Source organism: Varanus komodoensis, unplaced genomic scaffold, assembly GCF_004798865.1.
Source record: "Varanus komodoensis strain SLA01 unplaced genomic scaffold, ASM479886v1 scaffold9, whole genome shotgun sequence".
Taxonomy (NCBI): Eukaryota; Metazoa; Chordata; class Lepidosauria; order Squamata; family Varanidae; genus Varanus; species Varanus komodoensis.
In genome coordinates this window covers 26404248-26427833 of record NW_025336598.1, presented here as the reverse complement: position 1 = coordinate 26427833, position 23586 = coordinate 26404248, and the positions used below count along the sequence as shown (strand labels likewise).

The 23586-nt window shown below is 40.8% G+C and overlaps 1 protein-coding gene across 3 annotated transcripts in view; it reads right to left on the bottom strand.

Moving 5' to 3' along the window:
* The window catches only part of OLA1 (Obg like ATPase 1), a 113954-nt gene extending 90907 nt beyond the window's left edge, over nt 1–23047 (bottom strand). The window contains exons 1-4 of one of the 3 annotated variants that reach the window (XM_044417727.1): nt 22934–23047; nt 21664–21764; nt 19506–19649; nt 12235–12362 (exon numbers count right to left, since the gene is read on the bottom strand). In XM_044417727.1, the coding sequence (XP_044273662.1) occupies nt 12235–12362; nt 19506–19649; nt 21664–21764 (373 nt within the window). In that variant the 5' untranslated portion in view covers nt 22934–23047. Of the gene's footprint in view, nt 1–5493; nt 5767–12234; nt 12363–19505; nt 19650–21663; nt 21765–21883; nt 22108–22933 lie in introns of those variants that run through there. The other 2 variants (XM_044417726.1, XM_044417728.1) reach the window with 2 other exon arrangements.
* Nucleotides 23048–23586: the final 539 nt, after the last annotated feature.

The window sequence follows — 23586 nt, the reverse complement described above, 5'->3', positions numbered from 1 at the left end:
TGGAACTACATTAAAATGGAAAACAGAAATTCGGCATTTCAAAAATCATTTGTCAGTTACCCCTGATATATGAAGTCAAATTAACACAAAGCTCTAACCCATATATATGTTATTATAGATCTGCTAATGTACAGTAACATCACTGTATTGTTATACACTAGAATTGTTAACTATGTTGTGAAATAATATACAAGCTCCCTTGAAATATAAATTATTTCATCTTAAGTTGCATCTCAAATGCACTTAAAATGCTCTTCGTTTGCCATTTTAAAACATATAGGAAATAAAGGGCTAATCATAAATAAATGAACTTTTTAATGAGCACAAAAAGCTTTCCCTACTGGTAGAAAAGAGCACTTTCCCAAGGGACCTGTCATGTTAAAGCAGTAGTCAATAGCTGCATACAATCAGTAAACAAATTCAGCTCTATGAAAAAAAGAACTACATCACCATTTAGTGGTTGCAATTTAGATTATTCTAGCGTGTAATACTTTAATTGTATAAAACAAAGCCAGTGTCACAAACACAAAAGAACTTCTTGCAAAGCAAGCACCACAAGTAATTTTTATGCTGCCACTGAAGGCTGACAAGTGATGAGCACTTTGTTCAAATTTATACACTTATGCATCTAAGGCAACAGGTGGCTTGTAAAAAGAAACACCGAAAAAAGCTTTTTTAACTCTTTCAGAGCAGTGTTTGAACAGAATGATTTATCCAATCAGCTATTTCTAACAGCTAATAGCTCAAAAGCAAAATTATGTAAATGAAATTAATACAATAATACCAGCCCTTAAAATAAAATTTAGACTCTTGAATATACAAGCATTAGCAACCTAACACTGAAATATAAAGAAATAAAGAGCTAAAATTCAGTGTAACAAATTAATAAATAATGATGTAATAGAGTAAGTATATGAAGTCTGTATTGAGTGTGTGTGCAAGTTCAAATATGAGTCCAGCAACTGAGGTCATGGGCATATAATAAAACCAAGTCAACAAATTCTATAGCATTAATGAATATTTACTAAACCAGTAACCAGTTCCCTGTGTGTTGTCATGGCCAATATACTTACATAATGTATGACATTTTAACCTGGTCTTGTCAAGACTATGAGAAACCTTACAGATTCCTATAAACTGAATTTGCACAAATAATACTCAACAATATTCCTATATGGAGGACACATATCATGAATTCTCTCCTATAACCCATTTTTTTAAAGTTGTTGCTAAATTTGAGCCTGCTTGATCTTAAGGCATTTCTAACTTTGGAAAATTAGATATAACAGATAGTTTCTTAGATAACTGAAAGCGGTTTCATAAAGAACATTACACAAACCCAATTTTACAATTAAATTACTACTCTGGGATGATAGACACCTAACAACCAAGCAGTCTGGGTTCAGCCATCATGGTAAAACAACAAGGGACAAAGTGAATTTTTTACACGAGTTGTTACAACCAGTGATGATCTCTGCTCATTTTCTCAACCATGGTGGGCTGCTGTAACATGCAAGCAGCCCCTCCCCCTGTCATATGTCAAACAATTGTCTGTTTTAATTATAAAGAATCAGAGCCATTCAATGGGTTGTACGAAGTCAAGCCTATACAATGTCAGGCCTACTGCAGGGAGTGGTTACAGCCAATCTCAGAATGTTACTGAATACCTTTTACTTGTGGCTCAATCCCACCTTTCTGAGAATAATGGCAGGCCCAAATAATTAAGGTGGTGGGAAATGGCAACATAGATACATAGAACAGTGTGTGTGATCTATATGCTGTTGCTGAATTTAAAAGGCAGTAAAGATAAAAGCAGGAAAAGAATTCCAAAGTTCAAAATGTTGTCCCATGTTTGACCTATGCTGGCTGGATCTATGCTGGATTGCTGACCTCAGGTAAGGCTCTCAAAATAAAGTCATATTTGGAGCAGTAAATATAAAAACATCTCCTTTTTTAGACTTTTATCTCAATATATCATGGGCCACATTTCTGCCATCAAATGCCTGGTCAGGAAGGCAACAAAATGCATCTCACTCCCTTTTTATTGACATTTGCCTTTGACAACTACCAGAAATCAGGCTTCTTTTTGAAAATAGGGATTCAGGAAAAGCTAGACAGGGTAGTTTGGGCAGAGAAGTACCCATATCCAGTCTGTATACTTCTTTGCGCAAAGTATCCTGTTCTGCCCTATTTTCCCTTTTTTACCAAAAAGAAAAAAGAAAAAAAAGCCCAACTTCCAGCAGCTGCCAAAGACAAGTGTCAGCAAAAAGGGAATGGGACATACCTTTTCACCTTCCTGAACAGCTAGAATTTTCTGGGATGGGTGGAAAAGTTATGGCACTGAGACCTATAGGACGACAACTCAGAATCCTGAGGATCTGCCCTGTTTTATGAGCTATGATCAGTCATGGCTTTGTTTTGCCCTGTCAGCAAGCCCTTTGACAGCTGTCACACCAAAACAATTTAAAAGGGGAAAAAGCCCTCTCTTTGGAGCCTCTTTGCATACAAATGCAAGGTTTACACCTGCTGCACTCTGTCAGGACTTTAGCCAGGAGAGGCATTCCAGTTCAGGTCCATGGGAGTGCATACCTCTGCATCTGCACAAATTCATCTAGAAACATATTTTTAATTACCAAAACAAATTCACACATTGGAAGCACATTAAAAAATAGGCTGGCCAAACAATAACAACATCTACAATGTGGCACCTGGACCATGGCTAGCCATCTAGAAATTGCTCTAAGCAAACTCTGGGTAAATGAGGGAAAAGCCACAGTGAACCAATGGATTGTGATCACAATGGGGAGGGGAGACAAGGCAGCTTTGGTCACCAAGTACCCTGGGATATCAGCTGAAAGATGGGGGGAGCACAGAACCCACAGCGAGTCCATTCATAAGACAAACTGAGAGTTTAAGAACAAACAACCTACCATGGTTTATTGGCAAGGTGGGTTAGCATGACATGTGAGCTCACTCTTTAGCTCACATTCCTATGGAATTCCTAGTAAAAGAAAGGTAATTACAGGAGTCTAATCTATTTTCCCTTTGCTAAATGTTAATATTAACAGTATTAAATAGTAATATTAAAATGAATAGTAACATAAAATCTCAACATTCTAATTCTTTCCAAGGGATTATTTTTAACAAGCAATATAATAATCCAAAGAACCACACCCAGAAAAGCTAAACTTATATTTCTCAGAGAAATCCATCTCAGCCTCTCTTTTTCTCTCTCCTCCCTTGCAGCAAACTGCTTCCACAATTCAGGCAAGTTTCTTATCTCCTTGTCAAATATGTATGAAAGCCAAAACTTCCATAGGAAGAAGCTGAAATTGTTTAGTATCATGGTTTAATACACATGATTTCATCTTATTTTCTCCTAGGCAACACCATTACATCATTTCTGTTCACATGTTTTAGCTTAAAATATCTAAACAGATTAGTGGCACAGTGTTTTGGAATCTGCACTGGCTAACAGTTAATTCCTATTCTACATGTTGAGATTATCCCTAAAAGGCCTGGATCCAGCCTATATGACCCAATCCATTAGTAAACATCAACAGCAAAGGCTCTGCACTGAAATTCCCTTTCACACTGTAGGGCTTTCTCTGTTACTAACCTGTCTTATGACATTACTTCTTTGATAATGCCTGAGTCTGAGAAGTTAGAAAGAACACTTAGATTTTTCTTTTAGAGAAATGATTTAGTAGCTGGTTTGCTAGTTTTGATTGGTTGGTTTGCTAGTTTTAGAATTGTTTTCAGTTATGAATTAATGAATCACTTTATTTGACTGCTTTACAATTTGTACCTGTAGCTAACCTGTAGCATGTCGATGGCCACAGGATTTTTCCAGTTCCCTGTTATGTCAGAATATTGCTCAAATCACACAAACTGGGGATCCACAGTCAAGATCCCTCTTCCCTGCCCTTCTAGCCAGCACTGAAAGAACTGGCTGCTTCTCTGGGGTCATTAAAGTAACATCAGAGATTGGGGTGGGGGGGTAGATGGGAGCATTCCAGTAGAGGCAAGGAGGTGACAGGCACTGCCAAGGGATGATCTATCACCTTCCCTCCCACTCTGAAACACACACTTAAACAGTCAAAATTGCCTGTGTGCTCTTCTCAGTCTGCATAGGATGCCCATCATCTTCTGATTTTGGAGGATTATATGCTTTCTCGTAAGATTGTGCCCGTCATGGGAAAACAACTGTTTTGTATTTCTGAATTCAAAATATTTTGTATTATGGTGGATCCTGTACACAACCTGTTTATAAAATATTAATTTGCTTACCTATTTAAAAGAAAGGGAATTTTGTATCTGTACTTTATAACCAAGTAGAAATTCTACACACTTTTCTTCAATTATGTGGAGACCTTTATTACAACAGTAACAATAACTATGGTAAACTAAATTAAAACTACACAAAACAGGAAAAGTGGCAAAACACTTATTAATGATGCCACAGGTAAATTAATTCTATAAAAAGATGTTATCAAAAAGAGGGGAAACTATTGAGCTTCTTAGTATTTTGCAGATCTAATCTTCCCCATTGATGAGCACACCCAATCTTACTTGTGAAAATGTGATTATTTTTGAAGAAAAAATCAGTAATTCTACTGTCCTATGATCATTGTAACCTATTTGGAAATTCTATTGTATTTTTTTCAAAAAATTGAGCAAAATTTATACTTTAACTATATATCATAATTTCATTTTCAAGGACCGTAAATTTAAAAAGGTATATGTAAGCCAAAAGAAGCCATCAAAAGAACAGTAACCCTTCTCAGGGAAGACACTAGTGCAAAAATATCTTGGGCTACTTGGTTCAGTGTTTTAGAAATTCTTTATATATTTTTGAAATAGTAAGAAAAAGCATCCTTATTGCTCAGTAGGCAGCTCTCTTATTCCTGGTCTACAGTGTCAGAAATTTAAGTCCCTGCTGAAGAATCTTAACAAGTTCTATCTATAAATAGAATGACATTTGCTGTTACTATACTGCCAAAGATGTTGTCCTTCAGATATAGACATTTTATGATTTATCCATCCTATAGAAAGAACAGAGATGCTCAACACAATTTCTTAGTCTTAAAGCTATACTAGATCCACAACAAGTATTCCATGCCCACCAATTAATTTGACATGTCTATTATACGTATAGCCCACCAATGATCAAAGTGCAAATTATTCACACAGCTCATGCAGTTTTTAAAGCAATACACGAGGGTAGCTGCATGAAGACTCTGCCAAGATCTGCAATATTTTAAACATTACTGTCAAGAATGTCACCAGACTGAAGCACAAATATGCTGACAAAAGAGAAACCATCATATAGCAACAAGATTTAAAACTCATATTGTTACAAAGCAAACTTAAAGCAAAACATGAGCTCCCTTGAGTGTGCGATATTTACTACAAGCTCCAAATGCCATAGCTACTCCCAACACACATCCCCCCTTACTCCGTTTTTTGGCCTTACATCCTCTGGCTGCTCACCAGAGACTTTCTGCAAAATGTCAGAAGAGCTGCTGCTATAGCGTCATGCAGGCTTCCCACTGACCATACTAATTCCAGAAGAAAGAGCAGGAAAACTGGGAAAGAGACAGCGCCAGATAGTAATCTCCTCTCTCTTCAGACACAGAGGATTTCACACCAGTATTGAATCAGCTGTGAGAGCACAGCTGAGTGACAATCACAACAATTCAGGCAGGAGGCAAAGAGTTGTCTACCATTCAACCAATCAACGCAACCTTCATTGAGCCATAACTTGCTGATCCCTCTTCCAGGCTTTTCCAGAATCTGTCAGCTGATACCTGGCACAATGTAGCACAAAGACTTTTCCTTTGCTGTGTGTCACAATTTGTAGTGATTTTAACCCCTCTAAAAACAGGCAACACAATCTGAAAATCATACAGCACTGCCCAACCCTGCATTACAAAGTTACATAATTCAAAATGCCAGAAGCTTGCAAATACTAAAATTACTGAAACCTTCATATATGATTCACTGGAAAGGGAAATATCCCTTCTGCAAACTGTAGCTCCTAATTACTAACGGCAGTATAATGTTTCATTACTTAAATCAAGCACTACTTTTTTCAAGCTCTAAGCTTATTATATATTTTGTATTTCTGGCAATTTTTCAAAGGAGAGAATAAATAGTTTACCAGGAACATTTTCTAACAGCTCTCCAAAATGTTCATCTTCACACCTTCATATTAAGGAATAGCTCTGAAAAAAAGGTCAACTATAACTATCATGCCATACAATAGCTGTTCCCAGTATGAGAGCAGGATGCTCATAGGAATCAAATCACACACCCCCATGCAGACATAGAAAATACTTCTTCTCCCAACAGCACAAATGAAGACATACAAGGAGAGGGAAGAGTTTTTTTACTTGCACTTCCAAAGGAACCAAATTGTGCCACATTTAATCACACTCTAGTGTCCAGAGGACCCTACAACTGTCCGGAGCAGCTTTTGGGGTGACATTAGGAAGCACTTAAAAACCAAAACACACATGGCATGCTTCTCTGTTTCCATTTGTGTACTTCCATTGAATCTACTCCACTGCACAAGTATCATCCTCAGTCAAAAACTGTTCTCCCAAGGTAAAGCAAACCATTAACCACTTTTAAGGATACAACAGTTGTGAAAAGACATAAAACTGTTTTCTTTAATAATATTTTTGGAGCACAACCATTTTAGCTATGTACAACTGAGCATTTCAAAGCCCTTAAACAAACATAAATAAATAAATCCTAAAGCACTTGAACAATACAAATAAATTATAATCTAGCCAAATATTATATACTGTCAATTTTGAAGTTTTAAATTTATCTCCAAATAAATGTCAATGTCACACATTTCTGAAATAGTAAACATGCCATAGCCTAAGTAGAACTAACAAATGGTACTATTTTAATTGCCAAACGGAAACTGTGCATTCTGCAGGGATGAGATGTGGTTCTTCTTTTGTTCACTAAAATGGAGGTGCAGTGGAGTGTGGCTAAGCAATATCATCATACATCTCTCCTCTGCTGCAAGCAGTTTCCCACAGTATGTATCAGCAGGGATCACTGAAAACCTGAAAATACAACACATCCAGGGAATACAGAGCTAGAAAGGGAGGCTATGTTGCAAATACTGTATCTGCACCCTATTAAGCACCTCTAAAGTGATGAAACCAGTAAAAAAAGTTGAAGAGGAAAGGCCACAGGGTTCAATCACTTCAAAATGCTTGGAGATTTTTCAAAACTACAATTACAGAGGGACAGAAAGTATGCACAGCAGAAGTTAGGAAAGGTGTATGAAGTCCATGAGGGCATCAGCGAGCTTAACAAGTGGAGTCAAGGAAGTTACAGGAGGGTTCCTTCAAGAAATGGAAAACCTGCCCAAACAAAAGGGAGTACCAGCTTGTACAAGAGAGATACAAGCAGACAACAAGAAAAACAAAGCAACATTTTGAGCAATGTATTGCTAACAACATAAAGGTCAACAAAAAGAATTCTTGAAATATATCAGAAGAAACAAACCGGCTGAACAAGTAATTGGGCCACTAGATGATAACAGAATTAAAGAAGCACTAAAAAAGGATAAAGAGATTGCAGAGAAGTTGAATGAATTCTTTTCATCTATCTTCAAAGCTGAGGAAAAAGAACAGCTAACTGTTCCTGAATTTATCTATTCAGGCAGGAAGTCTGAAAAATTATGGGAGACAGTAGTGACAAAAAATATTTTTTACCTTGTGGACAAACTGAAAACCAATAAATCACCAGACTCAGATGTTGTCCATCCTAAACTTCTTAAAGAGTGCAAATATGAAAATTTTGCAACCCTGTTGCAAAAATATGCAAAAACATCAGCCAAAGGACTGAACAATGAGCAATATAGCATCTATTCTGATAATGGAATTGTGGGGAGGGAGATCTGGAGAATTACAGACCAGTTAGCTTAATGGCTATTTTCCATAAATTGGCTGCAACTGTTATTAAAGACAGAATCAATAAGCACATAAAAGGACAAACTCTGCTGAAGAAGAAGAAAAAAAAAACAGCATGGCTTCTGCAAAGGTAACCTTTTGGAGTTCTTTGAGAGTGTTAATAGGCATGTAGACAGGGGCAATCCAGTTGACATTACCTGGACTTCCAAAAAGTATTTGGCAAACTCCCACACCAAGACTCCTGAGAAAACTTAGAAGTCATAGGCTAAGGGTGGTGGAAGGAGTGGGGGCTCTTGTGGATCAATAACTGGTTAAGGAACAGAAAGCAGAAGGTGGGAATAAATGGCACCCACCTATTTAGGGTGGTTAAAACCAAAAATTTTGAAAAGCTCCAAAAGGATCTCTCCAAGCTGAGAGAACGGGCATCAAAATGGAAATGCCGTTCAATGTAAGCAAGTGTAAAGTAATACATATTGGGTCAAAAAATACCAAATTCAAGTATAGGCTGATGGCATCTGAGCTAGTAGTGATAGATCAGAAAAGGGATCTTGGGGTGGTGGTAGACAGCTTGATCAAAATGTCAACCCAGTGCACAGCTGCTGTGAAAAAGCCAAACTCCATGTTGGATATAATTTGGAAAGGAAGTGAAATAAAACTACTAAGATCATACTCTTTTATAGCTCTAGAATATGTGTGCAATTCCAGTCACCACATCTGACAAAAGGTATCACTGAGCTGCAAAAACGCAACTAAAATGAACAAGGAGTTGGAGCAACACTTCTATCAGGAATGGTTATGACAACTGGGCTTGCTTACTTTAGAATAAAGGAGAGTAAGACATGATAGAGGTGTTTAAGATTATGTATGCTGCAGAGAATTTTTTCTCCCTCTCCCATAATACAAGAATCCAGGATCACTCTATGAAGTTGATTGCTGGAAGACTCAAACCAGATAAACGTATTTCTTCACACGCTACATGAACTATGGAATTCACTGAAGTAGTGATGACCACCAATTTGAATGGCTTTAAAGGGATACTGGATAGGTTCATGGAAGAGAAGGCTATCAAAGGCTACTAGCCTTGCTGGCTATTTGCTTGCCTCCACTATCAGAGAAAGTATGCCTGCTTGAGAAATCCTGTAAGGCATGTAGGCCTTCATGCAAAAGTAGTGCTGGATTGGTTAGACCATTGGTCTGATTCAACATTTTTTTATGTTATGTAAAGCCATATCAGGTATTAATGTATGGAAATAATTTCCACATGTAAATATTTAATGTGGCCTCAACCTGTTTTTAAATAAATAAATAAACAAACCTCCCCTACAAATCCCAATGGCAACACATTCTTCAGTCTACTCAACTCATGAGCCTAATAAAAGAAAAAAGATCCAGTGGTTAGACACTGGATGAGTTTACACAAAGTGGCCTATTCGACCTCTCCCTCCCTGCCACAATGCTGAGCCATTCTCAGCCCAGTGCCCGTGTTTTGTCCCCTTAAAAAGAGAGGGGGCAGCCAGCTTTCCCAATCCCCATTTGGCCAACCATTAGCTGCCCCTTCAAAGTGCCCCAGTAGCACCGTGGAGGGCCTCATGTTTTTTAACACTTTACACCCACAAAAGAGAGCAAAACATTTATAAAAAAAACTCCATTAACACAAACAAGCTCATTCAAGGAGGCACTAATGGGAGGATTCCATGCCTGCGCTGGGGCAGTGTGTGTGTGGGAGGGGAGAGGCCCAATGGCAGCAGGGAAGCACTGTGGTCATCACACAGCAGAGGCTCGAAAACCCACTCCCTGATTATTTGAAAGGTTGGAGTGACTCATCTGTCTAGAGAAGCCCAAGCTATGAGAGATCTTATGCTAAGAAGAGGATGATCCTTTCTTTGGGGGCACCTCTTCCTTTCTCAAAGAGATCCTTAACTTTTCCCATTCTCCCCCTTAGACATCCATGTGGGAGCCAAGTTTGCCCCTTTCCCTGATCCTCAAAGGGCTTTGTCCCCACCTCTTTTAAAGGGTAAACCAAGTTCGACAGTTGACTTCAGGTTCCTTAAAAAGGGAGTGGATACTTAGGGTAAATGTGGAGGATTTGTATTAGGACAACTGGGAATGTGCTTCAGTTGAAATACCTGCCATCCCCCTTTAAAAAACCCTTCTCTGGAGGCTCCCAAAGGGTGACAGATACTTCTATTGAAGCACCACAAACTAGACAGCTTTCAAAAGTGAAAATTAAAAAACTGTAAGTGAGCACTAAATATATGACATGATTTTTAAAAAACAAAGGTAGGTGTAGCAGAAGGAACAGATTATAAATAGGAACTGGCCTCAAAATGCAATTTTTAAAAAGCTCATTCTAGCAGGTCAAATGTGACCATGATGGCGGTGATGATGGAACTCATTTCCATGCCATCCCATGATGATGGATTTCATTTCTATGCCACCCCATAGCCAGCTGAGAGACAGCACAAACCACACTTGCTTTTACAAGGACCTCCCCATCTGAATCACAGCCCCAGAGATGACTCTGTTCTGCATCCCAGCCAACCAAGCCTCTGCCACCACTGAGACATCATGAACAGCCTACCCTCAAGACTTAAAGGATGGGCAGGCTTGCCTTACAGCAGTTTTTCTTAAGGCATCCTGGTCCTAAGCCATCTAGGATTTGAATCAACCCTTTTGAATTGTGCCGAAAAACACAACGGTAACCAGCCCCACTGAAGTAACAGAAGTATTTACTGCTCCCAAGAGCAGGCACCTGACAGCAAACATGTTGCTCTATTCTGGACCAGCAGCTGGAACATCAGGTGAGTTACAACGCATAATTTTCCTAAATTAAAAGGGCATGCATATTCCTTGAAGGATCTTTAAGTATGATTAATGCTCTTGCAAAAATAAAAATATTTTTCACAAACTAAAAAATGTCTTCAGTTCTGGTTAAAAGAGCAAATGCCTGCTTCATTCTGACAGTGTAAGGCCTAGAATGCAATTAGCAGGAAGCATCAATATTGCCTCATTGACTCCCAAGGAGAAAGTAAGATACAAAGAAACAATCACTTCAAAATTGATGCTATACTTCAACATTGCTTTTTGAAGTTAAGAGCAGGTAACAGTGTAAAACTGGATTTGAGATAGACTTTCAACAAGCGGTTGTCTAGGCAAACTAACTACTGTTTCATTACTTTACACGATACTGATCTTAAAGAAAAATAATTTTAATTTCATTTAAGCTTCATGTTTACTTATATAGAGAAAAATGTCTATTTTTATTTCAATGCATAATATCATTCACTCAATTTTTATTTTTGTGCATAATGTCATTCGTTCAAACTCAAATGCTTGCATCAATAGCAACAGTGACTTGATTCACATATAATGGGTAACTATGGGCTAAATAACCAAAATGAGCAAGCTGCCTGCCGCACATCAGGCACTTCACCTTTTCTTCCAGATCATCAAACAAATCCAGAATGTATCATTCCTTGGTTTTTGCCATGACATGAGAACTCAACCCTGGGTTATTGAGGAAGAAGCGACCCAGTGTACCAAGTTCCCATGTAAGACCACCATCCCAAGGACACGGGTTTCCTAGGCTGTTTGGCAACCCCAAAAAAGTGGAAGTGACAGGTCTGCAGGAGGAAGCTTGTTAACTACTGCAGCCACAGCCACCTACGGATTGTTTAACCCAGTTAGCAGCTGTGGGCAAACAAAGTCTCGGATTCACTGATTTGAATCCAATCAACCATCCTCTCTTCCTCACACCAAATAATGAAATGTGCTTCACCAACATTCATATGTCAAACATAATTGCATATTAAATTTAATTTTGGTTAGAAAAAGTTGCATGCATTTATGACTGAAGTACAGTATCGTTTCTCAAAGCTATATACAAAGCTAAAACTAAGCAGCATGAAACTATCGGAATATTAGCTAAGTCTAAGACATTCCATTCATTCTTAGATCACTTTGGATAATCCTAAACCCCAAAAAAGCAAATATATTTCAGTATGTTGGGAAAAAATTCTTCTCCATAATGTTAATGGAAATTTCTACTTAAACTGACTGTATACTAGGACTGGACCATACATTACAAAGAAACACAAAATTCCAAACTATTTTCCTCAGAACACAAATACAGCAAGGGAGGTAGTACTGTAGGAAATCAGAGTTGAGGAACATGCAATCGCTAAGGTAATGTGTCATATATTTGCAGATTTTTTACTTTGACATCTCAGTTCTTAAGCAAGCGACAGTAACACCAACCTTGAATAATAAACATTCAAAAATCAAGTTTACATACGTAGTAGATGAAAGATTCCATCACAGGCACTAATGTGTGACAAAAAGGCATTTCCTAGTCCCTGTCCAGCGTGGGCTCCTTTCACAAGGCCAGCAATATCCACTACATTCAGAAAAGCTGGAATTTTGCTGAAAGATAATACAATATTTCAGTAAATAGTACAGGCAAATATTGCCATATTCACAACCACTCAAAGGTCTCTGCAGAAATAACTTTCTGCAATTCAAGCGAATGGTTTGTCCTAAAAGTAAGCAGATAAGATGCCTTTGTTGTATTTCATATTAAACTTCTCCTTAACACCTCATTAGTAAATTGCATGTGCTTTCTATGTTCCTCACAAGATTGTTGGTTCAAGTTTGCTGTTCTTCTCATTTTGTTCTTAATATGAAATGCATGCACTGACACAGAATTTAATATACACCAATAATTTTGATTCAATGCACAGAGGAGGAGGATGGAATGGAGAAGGAAATTTCCTGAGACTGGAAAATAGTTCCTGTTGCACAAATTAAAAAACAAACAAAAAACACACCTCTATATACTAAAACAAAATTGATGGAATACATTAGTGATGCCTGTATATCAAGGAGTAGATTTTGCAAAATTGGCTTTTGTTTAAAGTATTTTTAAAAATCAATAATGAAGGACTTTGTTATTATAACCCATCAAGCTGTCTCCAACTTATGGCAAGTTTGAATGACCTGCAAAATGCCATCTCCTAGACAGTCCCACTCAGCCCCTGTAAATTCAAGGCCATGGCTTCCTTTATGGAGTCAATCCATTTCATATTTGGTTGTCCCTTCTCCCTTTGACTTTTCCTAGCATATTGTTTCCTCCAGCAAGCCTTGCCTTCTTTCTCATGATGTGCCCAAACTATCACAGCTTCTGTTTTGTCATTTTACTTCTAGGGAATGCCCTGGCTTGATTGATCTGGACCCACTTGCTCATCTTCCTGTCAGTCGAGGGTTTTCGCAAAGCTCTCCCCCAGCACCACATTTCAAACACACTAATTTTCTTCCTGTCAGTTTTCTTCACTGTCCAGCTTTCACACTCGCTGAGGATACAAGAGTCTGGATGACCTTACCCTTGATCTTCAGTGAAATGTCCTTTCACCTGAAATGAAGGACTAGTAAAGGGATAATAGCCAGAGTGTATTACTAATGAGGCAAAAAATAACAGAATTTGAAAATTTGAATGTATGGAAAAAAGGCAAAGAGCAGACTACATCAGCCCCTGGAAAAAATTTCAGTGAGAGCAGAAAACTGAGCTGTGCAGATGTATCCAAAATCATTACATTCGATGTAATGTAGGATTTCGTGGTGTTTGGCAACACAAGAAAACTACATTCTACAGTATCGTATATTACGCCAACCCAATAATACGTATGGGGTCCATGACATGGGCTAAATTAACAAAATGCTGTATACTACAGTCCAGAAACATAAACTGGCCCAAAACTGGACAGCAAGAATGTTAAAAAGTGGCCTATGTTGTCATATTACATCAAGTGCTTTATGGTCTGCGTCGGCTGCCAATCCATTTCCAGGCCCAACTAAAACTGCTGATATTAAGCTGCAAAGCTCTAAATGGCTTAGGGTCACATTACCACGATAGCATACAGACTCCTGGGTAACGTTGTTCAGAATTTTGTAATCTGTAGTACACAGATGACACCCTTTCCATCATAATGCAAGGAATTACTGAAATACTGAATGGACTAGGTGAAGACAAATACAGTGAACCTTAATCCAAACAAAACAGGGATGCTCTTGGTTTAAGTGAAAAATGCTTCTCATTTGGCAAGCGTCAAAGAGTGAACTGTCAAGCAAAAAGCAAACCTATGAAAAGAGCTTTGCTTACAAAAAAGAGGTGGTGACCAGTTCTTGTGCTGAGGAAAAGGCAAAAGTATATTCTATCCCATTTTGGGAGTTTTCACATCTATCAAAATAAAGGGCTTCTTATGTGGTATTAAGAATTAAGATTGCTGGGAGAAATATCAACAACCTCAGCTATGCAGATGATACCACTTTCATGGCAGAAAGTGAAGAGGAACTAAAGAGTCTCTTGATGCGGGTGAAGGAGGAGAGCGCAGAAGTTGGCTTGAAACTCAACATTAAGAAAACTAAGATCATGGCATCCAGTCCTCTCACTTCCAGGCAAATAGATGGGGAAGAAATGGAGGGAGTGACAGATTTTACTTTCCTGGGCTCCAAGATCACCACAGATGGGGACTGCAGCCAAGAAATTCAAAGACGCTTGCTCCTGGGAAGGAAAGCTATGGCAAATCTAGACAGCATACTAAAAAGCAGAGACATCACCCTGCCAACAAAAGTGCGTATAGTCAAGGCTACAGTTTTCCCAGTTGCAATGTATGGCTGTGAAAGCTGGACCATAAGGAAGGCTGAGCGCCAAAGAATTGAGACCTTTGAATTGTGGTGCTGGATGAGACTCCTGCGAGTCCCTTGGACCGCAAGGCGATCAAACCAGTCAGTCCTAGAGGAGATCAACCCTGACTGCTCTTTAGAAGGCCAGATCCTGAAGATGAAACTCAAATACTTTGGCCACCTAATGAGAAGGAAGGACTCCCTGGAGAAGAGCCTAATGCTGGGAACAATAGATGGCAAAAAAAGAAGGGGACGGCAGAGGATGAGGTGGCTACATGGAGTCACTGAAGCAGTTGGTGTGAGCTTAAGTGGACTCCGGGAGATGATGGAGGACAGGAAGGCCTGGAGGAATGTTGTCCGTGGGGTCGCGATGGGTCGGACACGACTTCATGACTAACAACAACAACATGTGGTATTAGTTTATTAATACTTGGCAAGTATTCCCAGAAGCTTAATGTTTTGTTTTATAAATATGTATGGGGTTCTACTGTACCATGACTACCCTTGAAAAGGATGCGACTGTGTATATCCAAGAGAGGGGATTTCACCTCCCTGACCTTTTCCACATAGAGTAGATTCTGTCCCCTGGTTGGTTAATTTCTAGATCTTCTTTCCAAGTGGACTGCATTGGGCTCTAGCAAGCCAAAATAATATGTCCTCTCCAGTTGTCACAGCTATTGAGCTTAGCTATGAATTTTCACATCAACTGCAGTTTGACACATTCTCCCATGAAAAATTACCTTTACAGGGAAAGCTGGATTTAAAAATTGGAAATAGAAAAATTGGTTCCATCAAGCGCAAGGGGGGCTTTTGTCCCTGCAGCTGTTAAACTTTATAAGGCAAATACATTGGCCCAATTGTTTTATGGTTCCTTTATGGGACCATCCAGCTTGTGTTTTGCTCCACTGGAAAGAGTCCAGTCTAAGTTTCTAAGAATCATTTTGCAGGTCCCTAGGTGTTCATCAAATGCCAGGTTAAGAGAGGAAACAGGCCTTGTGAAAGTCAAAACCTGGGTCTGTATTTTATCTACATATATGTGGCTAAAGGGACATCTTAACCTACAAGGTCTTTTCCTGTTGGTATTCTGCAATAACTTTCAGTCAAACTGGCTGAGGGCCATTCAGAGTTGCCTGCAAAGAATTAGTCTTTCCCCCAAAATGCTTCTCTCCTGTGAATTGCTTCATGCAGAGAGAGAGAGCGCGTGAGAGAGAGCAGAGAATCAAAGATATGGAACATCAAACTGATCATGCCAGCTTACAAAAATATAAAGTTTAGGGTAAACATTAAATACTCTGTAGAACTGGCAAACTATTTGATATCACTGGAAACAAAAGGGGTTAGAAGAGCTTTTACTCTTGTCAGGTGCATTGCTCTTCCACTATTCTCGAAGGCAAGTACAAGAGCATCCCCTTTGCTGAATGGCTTTGCACTTGCTAGAAAAGGGAGGTTGAGACCTTGGAACATAAGTTTCTTTCATGTCCAAACAAGCACAAAATGAGTTAATTATTCCACTCTTTTGGGATAATCCAATTCTTTCCAAAAAAAAAAAAAAAAAAAAAGCTAAACTTGAGTTTCTTCTATCAGATAAAGATGCTAAAATCACACATCAAGTATCCAGTTTCTGCAGGGCAATACCCAAGTTAAGAAAATCTTATGCTGTTTAGTTATAAATCCATACATTTTATACAATTAAACTAAAGTGAATTTCAACAAAATTTCTATTAGTATTACCATTATGTGCATGCTTATATTACATGTTTCAGTTATGTGGCCTAGGTTATTTTAACTTGTAGTGCTCATAACTTGCCTTTTTGACTTTTAGTTCATTTTAAATTGTTATTTTCATTGGAGTAATGGAAAAAGCATTGATTAATCCATTATGCTGTCCCACATTGGTTTATGCTAGTCTATGACCACAAGGAAGGAAGGAAGGAAGGAAGGAAGGAAGGAAGGAAGGACGGAAGGAAGGAAGGAAGGAAGGAAGGAAGGGACAGGCGGAAGGTTATTTGGTGAATTTGGACAAACAGGGTAATTTTTACTTATTGGTTCTGACAATAAGTTTTTGCCATTTTCTGCTTTGCATGATAAATACAAATGGTCAGCTACAGCTGCATGGCAATATATGCAGGGAAACTGTTTGTGAGAGTCCAAGTTTACAGCTGCTGCTTTTACAGCCTCAGAGCTACCTGTGTCATCAGAGGTATTGACTGAGGCCCAAAAGTTACACTGGCCTACAATTCATATGTATGGATATCTGTTATGGGTGAATACATATGGTACACAGCCAAAAATAGAGTAATGCATAGGACCCCCCCCCCCTTCTGCCCTATCCATCATGTACTTCATTATTGTCTATTTTCCAAGGAGTCACAGATCTTGGGCTTTAATTCAGCAAAATCTGATCTTGCAAGTATATCACACCAATGTAAGGTACCCTATTATTTAGCAGGGACAAAGACAAAAGATAAAAGGTCCCATTATCCTGCTAATGCGCTGCACTATGCTCACCCTTTTTCACTGGAAAAAGGGAGCAACCAGAGCAAGCGGTGGACTAGGTCAGGGGTCGGCAACCCACGGCTCCGGAGCCGCACGTGGCTCTTGAATCCAAGTTACAAAATACCGATAGGTGATGCTGAGGCATCTACTCAGGAACGCTGCGCTAGCAGGTTCAGTAAATTGCAACACTGGAGAGAAAGCGTGGAACAAGCTTCCTGCAGGCTCTCATGTTACACAAAAGGCTGCTGAAAAGATTCTCTTTGTCCCAATGTAATCTCCTTCCTCTGAATGTAAAAGCTGCGCTTGGGACCTGTCACAATTCACAGCACTTGACTGTTTGTCTGCTAATCAGTCACTAAACACACCTGTATCTGAGACCCCCACTAGGCCAACCATGGATAAATCGAAGAAAAGTTTCTGAAGAAAACCAAATGTTTAATGGTAAGTGGGTAATTCATTTGCTTTTACTGCTGACGAACTTATGGGGTTTGCTGTTTAATGTATGCAGCCCTTTGGCATGGACTTTGACTCTGCGGGAAGCTGTTCTCCTATTCAAAATATATGAAAGGAGTCCTACTAGTTTATAATGTTAGATTAAAAATAACAGTTTTTAGTGACTGAACAAGAGCTGCAGCTAAATCATAATGAAGATGTACATAGCATTAAGGTAAAAAATGTTATATGCAGTTGTATCTTCATTTCAGATGTCAAAAGGGTTTTGCAGCTCCTGGTGTTTTCTTTTGTGTGGGAAACGGGTCCAAATGGCTCTTTGAGTGTTAAAGGTTGCCGACTCCTGGACTAGGTAAACCTTTTCAGCTGTCTGCTCTTGAAGAACAGTAGAAACATGTGAATCTTTTAGACAGGGAAGATAAGAACTCTAGAGCAATTCCACAGTTAAGCCATCTTAGTTTTCTGCCATTCTTACAATTACAAAAATACAAGGGTTTTTTTAATCCTACAATGCTATTTTACACAGGAGAAATGCAGAGGAACAGGAACCACATGGCCCATGTATTTCCTCCTTTCGTCACAAAATGGTTGCACCTGAAAACTCTCTCAGATATACCACTGGCACATTCCAGCTTCTTGGAAGAGTAACAGTGAGGTCTAACTGGGTCCATCCACTGACAATATCCGCCAGTGAAAAGGATCCCTCTGCTCAGCCTTGCAGTACAACAAATTCCTTCAAGACTTGAGCCTTGAGTGAACAAAAATGAAGATGAAGAGAGAGAACTAAGAGATCCTGGAGCTCAATATAGCTCTGTAACAATATATTATACACCCATTTAGTCAGAAGCAAACCCTGCTGACTTACACTACACTCAGTATCCTAAAGTTCATACCTTACATTCCCCACACTAAAGACCATCAAGAAGAATATAGAGAATATTGGTACAAGTTGAGGCCCCAAGGCTCAATGGCAGAGGGTTGCTTCGGTGACAGGGTTGCTTTATCCCACTAGGCCTACTGCTCAGATAACAGTAAACTAAACCAACTGGGACACAGGATAGATGAGCCTGGGGAAGAATACATGCCCCAAATGTCAGAGAACAACTGCATGAAGGGGTAAAACAGAATATTTAAAACAAATTGTTTAAGTTCTTGATTCACTGTCCAAACTGGATTGTCCTTCCCAAAATAAAGAAGTGTGAAGAAAATATACAATAATGAAGCATTTCATATTTACTTTATTTTTATTAAAGCATTTAAACTGCTTTTTTGGCCATAACAGCGCTCCCAGAACAATTCACAAAACACCACAACATCAAATTATAGTTCAAATGAAATCCTTGAAATGTAAGTAGTAGAATTAAAACCTTCAATATTATCAGGGATTCAAGTTAGTTGGAAAAAACATTGTTTCCAAGGGGCAGCTAAAACAGCATTAGGGGAGGGAGCTAGACAATTCCACATCTGGGGTATTACCACAGAAAGGGCTCTGGCTTCAGTCTCTCAGTGGTGGGCTATATTACAGGTTGGCTTATAAACAAATAATTGTGATAAGTAAGGAAGCTTTTGTAAACTGGAAGATAATCAGCAGTGTTCCTCTTTTTGGCTCTCCACATGCCAAATGGCTAACTCATGTCTAGACGGGTGAATTGCTAGAATGGATGGGCATATGACACCCTCAGATTTGCACGCAAGATGGTTTCAAGTTTCCTGAAGAATAATTTCTCTTTGAAACTATGAACTGCTTTCAAATTTGATTGCTATAGAAAAACAACCCCATCTTTAAAAAATTACTCAAGTGGCAAAGACACAAATACAAAAACGCACTAAAGGAGATGTTGCAAAAATATTGCCAATAGAAGTTTGGCAATGAGAAGTGTATGTCTTTATGTAAGAACAAATTAACAATCTAGTAACTTTAAAGTTATTTTGTTGTTTTACCTTGGAGGCTTATGGTACTGGCAAAGGAAATCGTATCTCTCATCCGGCACAGGTACCCTGCTCTCATTTGGATCAATAGTACAGAAAGGAAAGTTCTCCGCTGAAGCTTGACTCTTGGTCAATACATTGAAAAAGGTAGATTTCCTTGAAAACAATAAAAAACAGATGTGTCGTATGTGAGATAAGCTCCCCAATTAATCCAGGCAGTCTCTTTTTTTTTTCTCAACCGGTCTGCTTTTTGTAATATCTTGCCTGAAGAGCAGGAGATCTCACAACAGCATTGTGCGTATTTGGCTGGTTCCAATAAAGTTATTGTCTGAACGCTGGTCAATAATTTTGGAACTGCATTTATAGACCGGAACAGTTTACTTTGCTTTATGTGAAATTAAAAGAGTACTCTATGAAACAATCCATCTTTGCTAACATACTTCTAACATTTCCAAAATATTAGGGTATCCCCACAAGTTGGCCTAGTTTTATAAATTTTGTAGCATTTTTATAAACCTGAGTATAGAAATAACAGAAAGCAAAGTCAACCTGCCTACTCTGAGGCATACCTTGCAAACAACCAGAGGTTCCTCCTGAGTCAGACAGGGGTAGCCAATTTGGCCTACTTGGCCTTCCCATCAAACTGGGCCCCTACAAGCCCTTGGAGGCTACTGGAAACTGGGGAAGGAGACAGGGGGAAAAATCCCTCCAGTTTTCTCTGCATGCCACCCTGTTTCCCAGTAGAAAATAACAGAAGGACCTCCTTACTTTCTGTACCGCTAGTGCTCCCATAAAATGTTTCACCTGCCTCACCCCAATGGAGGAAGGTGTGGGACAGGCGAAGCACCATCAACTTGTGGAGAGAGAGGCAGGAGATCACTCCCAGGCCCCTCAGCACAGAGAAACCAATATTATGGGTAGGGCTATAGGAAGGGGCAGGGCTCCTAAAGGGTCCCTCCTGGACAGCCTGCCTCAGGGGTATCAGAATGCAGGTTTCCTTTCATTTTAACTCTCTCTTCTTTAATATTAAGAGCTGTCTCCAAGGACCATTTCCATACCTTCCGTTAAGCAGCTTCCTGTGTCTAAAATAGGTTCTCTCTTCTATGTTTATCAAGCTATTTCCCTTCTTCTCCTCCTCAATACTTTATTCTTCAGCAAATCTTCTCCTTAACCACTCCAAGCATCACCCTCTGTGTGCACCACTTCTGCTAGCCGACTGTCCCCTACACATTTTCTCAGTATTTAGCTGAGAAATTCTCAAATTGCAGCCAATCCTCTCAACTCCTGTCTAATGTAGACTTCATAGTACCTAGACAGAAGAATGTCACTAATTTTGCAAAACATCTAGTATACTGTTGGCACTATATATTGAAAGAGGAAAACAATATATATTATTTTCACATAAACTCTGACATTAATTATCAAGTATATTAGTAAATAAAAAATACTGACTGATTACAAGAGTCTTAACTTTCTTTTCACACACTTTTCTCCCAAAACTTAGTGCTTCCCATTCTGTAAGGCTCTGTCGCAAATAGAAGATTATTTTTTGTTGCTCAATATTTATATTTCCCTTACTTTACATTTCAAAAAAAGACAAAAAGAAAGCCAAGGTATAAGACTACTATATTTTCCTTTATGTCTAACTAAATGAAGCACAGACTTGTGTCCTTTTATGTATATATCCAATCACATACAACTAATCCTTTCACAGGGAATTCAAAAATACTTTACACACACAAGTTTTGCTTCTATTTCTAAAGATCAACTTTTGGATATGAAGGTTAAAATGTCTGTGACAGCATACTGAACTTAATTATTGAACTATTTTTTACTTAATTCATGAAGATAACTTGATTTGTTACCATGTATCTATAAAGCTACCCATTTATTAAGCTAATTTAATAATCATATCTATTTTAAGACAACAGCTAAAAACATTGAGAGTTTTCAAATTAAAGACATGCAAGGTCAGAACATTTGTTTCATCATAAATTTTTTAACTTAGGTATGACATAAGCATAAAGTCCAGGAAACATATAGGCAAAGGAAATGTTATCATCAATATTTCATAGTGTACATACTTCAGCACAACTCTTCTCTGATTTATTCAAGAGGGCCTACCACCTTTAGGATGACTAAGCAAAGCTTAATCCCTTTAATCACCTACCCAACATTTGGCAACCCAACAATGCCAATTTTCAAGGAAGTTCCAAATCTTCCAATGATTGGATGTGGTTTAATTCCATCACCTCCCTTTTTGGGGGGCATCTAAAATGAAAAACAGAAAACACAAAGTAATTTAAATCCCAAACTCCCTCACTTACCTCTGAGGATTCCAAATGCAAACATGCTTTCTGATACATAATAATCCAAAATATGTCAGGTACCTTTTTGGGAGCCATACCAAGCACGCATAACAGGAAGCCGAGGAGGAGGCCCTTGGGATGCCCAAGAGTTGCCGGCAATGGGGGCAACAGCCAGACAGGAGCCCGGCACGCTGCCGTGCATGGCACCCTTGCCGCACCACAGCCCCGACTAGCTGGATCTGACTGCTGCAGCTTCTGCAAAGCCCCTGGAAATGCGGAGCCAAAAATAACAGGCTCGGAGCTCAAGAAGGGATTGAAATTCAGCACCCACGCGCCGATTGCTCCACTTCCGAGCCTGACGTTCTCGGCTCTGAGTGGCGGTCGCGATGACTTTCCAGGCAGTCAAACCGCCTGGCGGGAGGGCTCCGCGGCGGAGGACCCACGCTCCTCCGCCGGGGCACAAGCGACGGAGGCGTCGACCGAGTGAGAAGCGGCTGCACCCCGAGCCCAGATCGCGCCAGCTGCCTCCTCGCAACGCGCCTGCGTGCATACACAAGGGCTGGCAACCTGCCCGCTACCCCCCGCTCCCGAATCCCAGCCTCGACAAGAAAGCACGCTGCTTCTGATGCCGACGCAGAGAGGCGCCCGCCGGGGCCCAAAGGCGCCCCCTGCAACCAGCCTCGCCTCCCGGGGGACAGCGCGCTCACGCCCTCCCATTCCCCCGCGCGCGGGCGCCCCGCAAACCCACGCCCGGCTCGGCCGCTCCCGCTCCCGCTCGCCTGCACGAGACAGCTGAGCGAGCCGGGCTGGATTACGGGCCGCGGCCCCTCCGGAGGCAGGTGGGAAGCAGAGGCAGAGCCTCAGCGCGTCCCTCCTCTCCCCCGCCCCCAACAACAGGCCTCTCCGCGGGCGCCTGCCCCCCACCGCCCCGCGTGGGGCTGCTGCCGCTGGCTCCCTCACCCCCACCCCCCCGGGAAAGGCGCGACCTCACCCCCTCCAGGGAAACGGGGGGAGCGGGCGAGGAGCTGCACACACCGGGCCGCGGCCGCCGCACGCGGCGCGGGATGCAGCAGGCGCGCGGTCCCCTCCTGCCGCCACGTCCCGCCGCACGGGCGGAGCGGGCGGCCTCACCTTGCCGGGCGAGACGATGCGGCGCTGCGCCCGAGACCCCGTCGGCAGGCAGAACGCGGAAGCCCTCGCGCCCAGCCACGCTCCAGCCTAGCGGGCGCAGCCGGCGGAACAGGCGGGACGCGCTTCCCTATGGGGCGGGGACTGGCAGAGGGGAAAGGTCATGATGGGAGGAGGAGCGGGAGGAGGAGAGGGGGGTCCGTGTAAGCGGGGTGCGCGGAGCTGCACGAGGAAGGGCGGGCCCGGGAAGGGGGTGCTCCTTGCGCTCCTCCCCCCCCCCCCACGTCGGTGCAGGAGGCACGGTGCGCGAGGGCGAGCCTGCCTCCTGCGCCCGAGGACAATTCCGCAGCCGGAGCAAGCCTCTTTCCTGCTTCTGCTCCCGACCTGTTTTTAGCGAGCGAGCAAGCAACCTCTGGGGCACTTTTCCTGCCCAGGGCGCAGTCCTTAAGCTGCTTTTCTCATGAGTCTGTCTAAGGCATGAATGAAACAGCGCAGCGGGAGAACTTCCGAGGTTATTTAGATGGTGGCTCAGGCTGGCTCGTTCCGTGTTGAAAGTCCGGGGCTCACTTCTGCCTAGAGTGCAGCCCACTCCTAGACAGGTTGCCTCAGACGAAGGGAGGGACTGAGCGGTAAGTGACCTTACATGTCTCCTGTCA